This window comes from Biomphalaria glabrata, chromosome 11 (assembly GCF_947242115.1).
Source record: "Biomphalaria glabrata chromosome 11, xgBioGlab47.1, whole genome shotgun sequence".
NCBI classification, from domain to species: domain Eukaryota; kingdom Metazoa; phylum Mollusca; class Gastropoda; family Planorbidae; genus Biomphalaria; species Biomphalaria glabrata.
In genome coordinates this window covers 9,095,079-9,105,000 of record NC_074721.1, presented here as the reverse complement: position 1 = coordinate 9,105,000, position 9,922 = coordinate 9,095,079, and the positions used below count along the sequence as shown (strand labels likewise).

The window sequence follows — 9,922 nt, the reverse complement described above, 5'->3', positions numbered from 1 at the left end:
CCCATGCTGTTTACATGTTTAATCCACGATGACAGAATCGAACAGGCCATTCACATTTTCTGCATCATGTGGTCCAAATATCACATCTGTTGTCGCGTGGGAGTAAATAGATTGTGTGTGTGTGTGTGTGTGTGTGCGTGCTTGTAGATGAGGTATCTCTCTAATATCCCCAACATGTTCAAGACATAACAAAAAACATAAAATTAAACATAAAAATGCTATGTTTAGTTGTTTACATACAAATACGCGAGTAAGCCCGTTTGTGCTTGTCTGTGCGTGTGTGGGAGAGCGCATGGATGCGGGGATCTACGGATTGCCCATCAGTGATGCATTACTTAGCAGATACGGTGAGAGGGGGCCCCAGGGGGGGGGGGTAAACAGATGTCTTCGATCAGTCTCAACGCTGAGTTAAGTTATCTACGACATTCACACCATCTTGATTCCTTCTTTTTTTCTCTCTTTGCTGTTATGTGAGGAGGCTTTGATGAGGGTGGGTGGATGGCTGTGGGCTCGAGGGGCGGGGGGAGAAGGGATGATAGATTGAGCTGTTTGAGAATGAGACACTTTCAAAGATCAGCTCAAGCAAGAAGATTACGATTGTTAATACCTTGGGCGTACGCGACTCGCTATGAGAGGCCACTGTTTTGTCCAATGCATTCATGGTCATTTAGTTCATACAAAGGTAACGATCTAAACAAAATGTTCATGGTCATTTAGTTCATACAAAGGTAACGATCTAAACAAAATGTTCATGGTCATTTAGTTCATACAAAGGTAACGATCTAAACAAAATGTTCATGGTCATTTAGTTCATACAAAGGTAACGATCTAAACAAAATGTTCATGGTCATTTAGTTCATACAAAGGTAATGATCTAAACAAAATGTTCATTTTGTACAATGTATGCGTCACAGCACTAGTCACGTGATATCGTCATAGTTTGGTCAAACTTACAAAAGTGACAAACCCCCCCCCCCCCATCATATTTGCGAGTCAATCTTCTAAATGTCCAGTTGTTTATGAGATAGCCAGCAGAAAAACCGGTTAGCTTTAGTTTCACAATCAAATGTCAGGCGCCATTAAAGCGCCATATACCAGTTAGCGCTCCAAAGTTTTTATTTTAGAATAAGCAAAAAACACACAAAAAAACACATATTCTTCATCTGGATTCGAATTTTTTAACGGGACAACTTTGAAATGAGTAAAAAAAATAAAAAGCCAATGCCTTGTAGCAGTTGTAGGACATGTATGTATGTGTATGACTTATTGAACGACAACACTTCCTACCATCCTTGTCACTATGTCAGTACTAGTCAAGTGGGATCTCCAAGTACACTTGAATGGCACATCTACCGTAGCACTAAATGCCAAGGTTGATATCAAATGGCTTAGTTGATTATAGGTTTTCGATCACGGGCCAGTCTGCCATTGAAGGTGAACAGAGAAAGTGAGAAACGGTGGGGGAGGAGACAAGGTTTGTAGCCGTGACAATACCCCTTTCAGACCTTGCGATTTATAAAGCTAATGATGTTAAAGTCATCTGTTTCTTTGGGCAACGCTTAACGAACAGGTTGTTATGTGGCCATCACATGCCCAACTGCCTTTACTTTCCCCAACTAGAGTCAGCTACCCATTAGATTTGGGTGGACTCAGCGGCGCCCCGAAAATTCCGAAATTCAAAATCCCAGGTTCGCCGAGATTCGAACCCAGTACCCCAGGTTTGGAAACCATGCGCATAACCACTCAACCACGTAAATAATTTGGAGAAGTAAAGTCTGTGGCACCCCTATCTACCATGCGTCTTTTATGTCCCTACATATGACACATATGGCCCTACATATGACCCATATGCCCCTACATATGATACATATGTTCATACATATTACACATATGTTCATACATATTACACATATGCTCATACACATGACTCACATGCCTATACTTATGTGGTACTGTGACTTGTTTTTGTTTTTAAATTTCAGATTGGTCAGGGGGGAGCTGGGTGTATATGAATCTGTAATGGGTACTGATATTGTGGCTGTTAGTGACCTATCACATACTTCGGCACACTTCTTATGTATTTGTTTTAATGCAAATTTTCTTCTTTCGTTTTAATTTATTCAAATTTAACTTTAACCTTTGCGAAGAATTAACAACTTTTATTTGTGTCTAGTTACAGGCCGCCACTTGCCACCATGTTGAACATGACGTCAGGGATGGACAGTCTGGACCAGGACATGATGAAACAGCAGTCCGCCTTCATGGAGCTTCAGCAGCAGTCTGGGGGCATCGGACACGGCATGGGCCACCATCCCGCCTACCAGATACGGTCTCAGTACCCCGGCGGGCACCCCCAGCACCCACAGGCCCATGAGTCCGTCTTTTCCGGCCCACAGCACGGCCGCGGGCTGGGCTACCCTTTTGGTATGAACGGAATGTCAGGGTCGTACAATAGCCCGCCCACACATCCGTTCTCAGTCAGCCCGTACCAGACACCGTCACCCCCACGAGATGGTGAGTTCTTCGTTGGTTTCGTTTGGTGTTTTAGAAGTAAGCGCAGCAATAAATGACGCATTGTTTCGTTAGTGCTAGCCAGGTGTGTGTTTTTTAAAACGTTATCTGAACTCAGTACATTTATATTATAATTAATGAAATAAAAAAAAATGTGGGCCTCACTGGTATTGTAACTGTTTGCGTATTTAGAAAACATTTATATTTTCACTTAAGAGCTTAAAACAGTGTTATTGACAATATTAACACTTAACAAAATGATTTTTGCTATAAACTCCTACAAACAGCACACACTGTCTCATATTCTTAGGTAGTTGCAGTGTAAAAGTTGGAAGCAAACAAGCAAAATAAAAAAAAATCATTTAAAAAAAAACATAAAAATGATTATCTAAGGGAAAGAACTCCACAACAGCTAATATAGAAGTTATTTCTCTTTTTCGATATCAAACAAATAATTAATTACAAATAATCAATTGACAAATTGGTAAAATAGATTCATGTTTTGTTTGTTCAAATAAATAATTGCTTAATGTTTCAGCTTGATCCTAGAATGGGTGTGGGAGAAAACAAAACGTGTTCAATTATTTAAGGGTAAGAAACCCTACATATTTAGCCGTATCTGTCAATATTGGAGGGTTAATTTCCCTTGTTAGTATCATACAAAATAATTAATTACCAGTAATTAATTTACTAATTGGTTATTTTTTAAAATTGGTTGATATATTGAAATAACGAGTACTTTACTTTTTACCAGATAGACAGACTCATTGAATATAAGATTTGTAAAAATATAGGATTTATAAAAATTGAATCACTTATTATACGCTAAAATTTTACATATAGAGATAAAGCGTCGGGCTAATAACACGGATGTCAAAGTTTAGATCCTCATACTGATTTAAATCTTCAATTTTTCAATTTATTTTTGAAAGACAAAAAAAAAATGATTTGCTTACCCTAGTTTTCAGGTTTAGTATTAATGTAGAGTCGCATCGAATATGGAACACAAAAATGCAGGTCATTGATTTCGTTATAATAAAAATAGAGAGAGAGATCTCTAGTATATCCTTCATGTCAGTATAGTCGTTTATTTGACTCATTTTTTTTCCCTTATGTCAAACATTTAAGTCTGTGCATTAGATAATAATCTCATAAGATCATTCAATGTGGAGGATTACTGTATTGTTGCTAATACTGTACGTGATAGGAACAATATATTTGTTGATTGCAATGTAGATCTATTTCATATGATAATAGCATGAGGTCGTCCACAGACTTCTATTCAATGCTTCAAGCACTTCACTAACTCCTTCCTCAAAGAGCTCGCATTACAGCAAATGTTTTTGTACAAAAACAAGAGGAAACGATCCACTTGGTCAGCCTAAACTAACAACACTAGAACACATAGAACCAAGTCAACAATGCAAGCACATAACCAATATTATCAGTACGGTAGAATGTCATTCTGACGGATCTTTGTCCGATCAAGTAGCTTCTATGAAACTATAAACATGCTGTGTTATTTTACCAGCGTTTTTTTTGTTTTTAACTCTTTCGCTCCGTAAATATTTACCACATTCTGGTGGAATCAACGTTGGTATCGTCAGTTAGGAGACAAAGAGTTAATATTTTTCTGAACCCGCGCTTGATTTAACGAGAAGACGATGTAAAGACAAATGTACCGAGGAATAAAAACTTTTAGTAGATAGAAACTTAGGATAGATCCACATGGAGGGCTAGCATACAGGAGCGGCCCTTGATAGCAGACGATAATACGAGATAAGTGGGGGGGGGGGCGGTGAAATTGCCACATCAATAAAATAGTATATTTAAATCGGCTGCATTGTTGGAACAGCCATTTGTTAACAGTCAAGAAGGTTCTAGCTTCACCAAAAGAGATGTGTGTGTGTGTTGATGGTTGAAGGGTTGTTAGATCTATTTGAGTGTAGATGGTTATGTGTTATCAGCGAGCTCGTTCCATTTATATTAACCTCCAACCGAATACAAATAAAGCTAAAGTCAATAATGAAGAAATCCAGCTATTAACTTAAACAACAGTTTGTTTACAGAAAAAGGGCACAGTCCACGTCGTGTCTATATTACAAACTACAAGCCGTTCTGCTTCGCAGTGGCGTAGCTAGGCATTTTCCATCGTCTTGGGGCCCGGGTGGGGGGGGGCTTGACCTCTTTGGGGGGCCCCTGCATTTTGCGTGAAATTTAATTTTTAATGTAAAAAAAACATTTATTTTGGGAGCCCGGGGGTATTTTCAAATTCCCCCCTCCTTCCCCACCTTAGCTACGCCACTGCTGCTTCGTGTTGGTTGTACGTCCGTTGATCCTACTTCTCCTATAACTTTTAAATGTACTGTCGCGTCAATCAGGAAATACCCAAATTAAACCCAACTTCTACGCTTCTTGCTATTGTGTCATTGCATGTGAGACCTGAGGCTCATACGCCAAATAACGCCAAAATTTCGAGCTGTGTTTGTTGAGCTCCAAACGGCAGCATGGAAACCTTTTTCCAGATACCACCTCTCCCACTGGAGATTGGACCATCACCATCATCTATTTGAGTGAGGGCTTGAGAGGTTCTAATCCTCTCTTGCAAATGCCCCTGAACAGAAACCCTGCTGTTTTTTTTCCGAGTGCATGTATGTCTCTAGACAGGTCGATCGAGAGTTTGTGGTCCCTCGGACGGACCTGTCGAGATGGAGACATAGGCGTAGTGAGCAATACGTGCGCCCGGGGCAAGGTACTTTATAGCGCCCCCCTCCCCAATTTTTCATGAACATCACATAGAATTATAAGCTGCGTGTGGCGCCCCCCCCCCTTTAGGGTGGCGCCCGGGGCATCGTGCCCCCTTGACCTCCCCCCCCCCTCACTAGGCCTCTGGATAGAGATCAGCAAATCTGGGGCAGTCAAAAAGAATATGAGACATGGTTTTCTTCTTCTTCTTCTCTCTCTCTCTCTCTCTCTTTTTCTCTATTTTATATCTTTCCGTGCTGCTATTTCACGCTCACCAAAAAAAAAAAAAACAAAAAGGAAAAAAAAAAACTAGTTCGAGTGAAATCAGAAATTAAAATTTTAAGATTCGAACTCGATCTCTTTTTGTTAGGCAGACAATCGCTTTATGCCACTCTGCCACACATTCCACAGCTCGCTACATTTTACATGCATAGCGCTTCCTCACTCTCTCCTTTACGGTGTGGCCTCCTAAAATGAGAATATCTTCCAAGATATTAACTTAATCCTGTTAATCCTGAATGGACAACTGACTCTATAATGTGTCCTATTGATTTAACACTGGTGGGGAAGAGGGGAGTGGCTACGTCAAAAGAGGTTTTTATCTTCTTTAGCTAATCGTTTCTTTGTGTTAAGTGTTATTTCTTAAAATACATACACATTTATGATAATAAAATTCCAGCCCTTTTTCTTTCCCGTACTGCCCCCTCCCCTCTTGAAATTCTGAAAAAAAAAGATAATAATGAAATCATTATTCGATTAAGAAATGTTTTTACATAACTATCTGGACGCCCGTAACTTCTGGTAAACATTTATTCATTGTGTCTATAACCTATTAGGAAACGTGAATTATTCGTTAAGATTGTTTAAGATTTTAAATCGCTTTATTCAGGAAAAAATGTTCTCAATCTCATAATTATACATGTTTCCTAAAACATATTCAGGATAGTCTTTGCTTATATATTTGATTATTTTCACTACCACGTCGCAATATTGTTGAGTAAACATTATCCCCTAAACAATCTTCCTTCAATATGATATTAAGAGACTAGTGAAGATGAAGACATACATGCAAGGCACAACAGTGTTAAGGTTACGCGGTTTAACAAATACTCAGAAAGTCGTGAGGCTTATTTCATTTCAAAAGTGAAAATATTCTCACTTAGAAATCTTTCCATGGTCAATTGTACATTTTAAAAAAGTAATAAACAGCGATCTACAATAGAAAGAATAATTTTAAAAGTCAGTTTACGCCTTAAGCACACACGCATCGATTCTCACACAAGTGCCCAAAGAATAAAAAAATTCCACGTAATCTTTGGTTACCCTTTATCTAGTTTGGCTACCTTACAGCCTGGCTACCTCAACTAATTTGCCTACATTGACAACGTTGCTTATATTGACAGCATTGGCTACATTGATTATCTTGACCACAGGGGCTACCCTTGCCACAAGGTCTACCTCGAAAACATTGGCTACCTTGACTATATTAACAATCTCGACTGCGTGATCTACGTTGACAACATTGGCTACCTTTACTACATTGGCTACCTTGACTTCATTGTTTACAGTGACATTGGGTCACATTAGTCACCTTAAGTTCACTTGACAATATTGGTTACCTCCATTATCTTTGTTACCTACTAAATTGGCTACCGTGGCTACCTTGACAACTTTGACTGCCTTAATCACCTTTGCTACCCTGGCTACATTCTTAATGGGACTAAACTATACCAGAACGAGCCCAATCAGGAAACGTAAAGACTACCTAACGGCGAGATGTTAAACGTAACATGTAACATAAGAATCATAACGTCGATAAACTTATATGATTAAGCCAAAAAGCGGAAACAGATGTGAGGCTATACATACAGGGTCTCCCAGTATGATAGCGCTCCAGACAAACATATTTTCACTCAATGTAACCCGAGATTATGTCAAGCCATTCGAGCGTGGTGACGCGCATGGGCGATGACCTTCACCCCTATCCTCCCTCTGGATGAACGGACTTCATTAAAGATTGAACACATCTGGTTGATTTCAGGGGAGAGGGGATCTGCTGGGATCAGCGAGATGGAGGGGCGCTCTAAACGTGTGGATACAATTAACAAAATGAATGTTTTTATTTTGTTGTATTTTTTTTTTTTTTTTGGTGTAGTAATCAGATTGCCGTTTAGAAATACATGAAAGGAGCGGGTCACACATGTTGAGTTTGAGTTTTTACACAATTCGCTCACGTGTTTATGTTCGATACTACTATATGCATCACAGATCAGCTGTTTTGTTTACGAGGGAGGATGATGCTTCCAGCACAATGCCTATTTTTTTTTTTAAAGTCATTGCGTACTTTAGTTACTTGGCATGGCAGACTAGAGTTCAACGATGATAAAAGTACGGGCCTACCGTAGTGTTGCCTTATTCAACACTCAGATCACTTCTTGTCGGTAGTTAAAACATCATATAAAGAGATACAATGTACCGCCATATCGTACAGCTTGTATATAAATTTGAAGTCGCTGCTATTTTTATGCTTGATTCAAGGCCTGGACAGTTAAATCTTGAATAAAGGGAGCAACGAAGAGATACATTAGCCTGGTCCTCTCCCCTCATGTACTGTCGGAAAATTTGATCTCTTGTTTTAATGTTAGTCTGTTATGTCTGCTTTAATTAATCTCCTATGTCTGTTTTAATTTCTTGTGTTCTAGTTAGTCTCGTATGACTGCAGTTGGTCTCTTATGTTTTGGTGCTATGGTATAGAATGGGAACTCGCTAAAGTCTCTTATCTTTTATCGTAGTTTATTATCTATTATCATGTTAGCGAGAGTAAAGCCTCAGAAAGCTAAGAAAATTTAACATAGACAAAACAATAATCAAACTCTTCTACACAGCAACTATCAGCAGTCTAATCAACTTTGCCATCACCTGCTGGTATGGTAATACTTCACTGGCACAAAGACATAGATTTAATAAACTAATTAAAAAAGCATCGTATATCACTCGAATACAGCTACCATCTCTTGAAGAACTTTTTCAAGAAAGATGCATTTCCAAAACACTCAAGCTTCTTAAAGACAACCTGCACCCATTAAACCACTGTTTCATTAAATCTGAACGAAGTGGTTGTCTCCTTTTCATTAGGACTAAAACAGAAAGATTTAAAACTCCTTTATCCCACTTTCGGTCAGAGTGTTACAAGATCAGCTGTCGTCATCGAGAAGTACATAGAAGTCTAATTCATAAAGCGCTGGTTATGAGTGTGTATGTGTTTCGTGTGTGAATGTTGTGCGAATTTTTCATCCATATTGTTTTTTTAAGTAGTTACGCTGAGGTTGTCAATTGTAGTCAAACTGAATTTCCATTTGATTGAATCAATAAAATTATCTTATCTTATCTTATCTTATCTTGATCATACCAATTAGCTACCCAGTTAAGACTTCTGTGCTGTTCACATAGCGTTCTCCTACTTCCTTAACTCTTTCTCTCCTTAATTATTTTCCACATTCTGGTGGAATCAACGTTGGTATCGTCAGTTAGGAGAGAAAGAGTTAAGAGAAAATGATTGGATAAAACTTTAATTGAGGGGAAAGTTTATTCATAATTTCACTTCAAATTCCACACAAAACTTGATCTCACAAATAATTCCGTTTTTATTTACTCCTGGAAAACCTTTTTTTTTTTATTCCATGCCTGGCTCTGTTCACGACCAGAAGAGGATCTTTATTATCATTTTCTTTTTTCCCACGTGTTTGAGTGAATAATTCAATTCTATTACTTCCATGCTAATGGGAAGTCCAGTCAGCACTGTGTCACATGAGCTCACCCCCACGAGAGTCTGGTCAAGACTGACCTCCCCCTCTTTACATGTCACGTGTTACGGTTACAATACAATCTTTACACATCCATAATTGATGACCATCCGTTTGTCACACGCTTGACTAACTGTGACGAGGACTACAAGTCAGTCCGCCCCGGACAGAGAATCCGTGACCGTGTCTGGCACCAGCAGCGTAATGCATGTTCTCCCCCGTGTGATAATGATGTTATTCAAGATTCTCTAGTAACACCGGCACTACTATTCCCGCTAATCGTTATAAAGACCCAACTCGCTAAGCGGAGTTTTCTGCCATAGCTTTAATTAAATGGAAAAGAAAAACGAAAATAACTTTAAAAAAAAAACTGTATTAGAATAAATATTCGCCTCGCAATCAGTTTCCGTCTGATTTTTTTTTATGTACAATAGAGTTTTTCAGCGCATACAATTTTTGAAGTGAAAACCCAGACTGCATGTAATTTATCACACTAACGGATGAAAAATAAGTGTGTGTCTCACTTGTGTCGGACCCCTAAACGCAAAACAAAGTAAACCTCACTTGTGTAGGACCCCTAAACGCAAAACAAAGTAAACCTCACTTGCACTTGTGTAGGACCCCTAAACACAAAACAAAGTAAACCTCACTTGTGTAGGACCCCTAAACGCAAAACAAAGTAAACCTCACTTTTTTAAGACCCCTAAACATAAAACAAAGTAAACCTCACTTGTGTAGGACCCTTAAACGTACAAAAAAAAAAAAAAGTAAACCTCACTTGTGTAAGACCCCTAAAAAACAGTAAACCTCACTTGTGTAGGAATCCTAAACACAAAAAAAAAAAAAAAAAAAAAACCATATAG

At 38.7% G+C, this 9,922-nt stretch overlaps 1 protein-coding gene across 4 annotated transcripts in view; it reads left to right on the top strand.

Annotated features, from left to right (window-relative positions):
• Positions 1 to 9,922, top strand: part of LOC106053031 (homeobox protein DLX-6-like) — an 82,095-nt gene that overhangs the window by 43,107 nt on the left and 29,066 nt on the right. For 3 of the 4 annotated variants that reach the window (XM_056004404.1, XM_056004403.1, XM_056004405.1), the window contains exon 2: positions 2,174 to 2,514. In XM_056004404.1, the coding sequence (XP_055860379.1) occupies positions 2,174 to 2,514 (341 nt within the window). The remainder of the gene's footprint in view (positions 1 to 2,173; positions 2,515 to 9,922) is intronic. The other variant, XM_056004406.1, reaches the window with a different exon arrangement.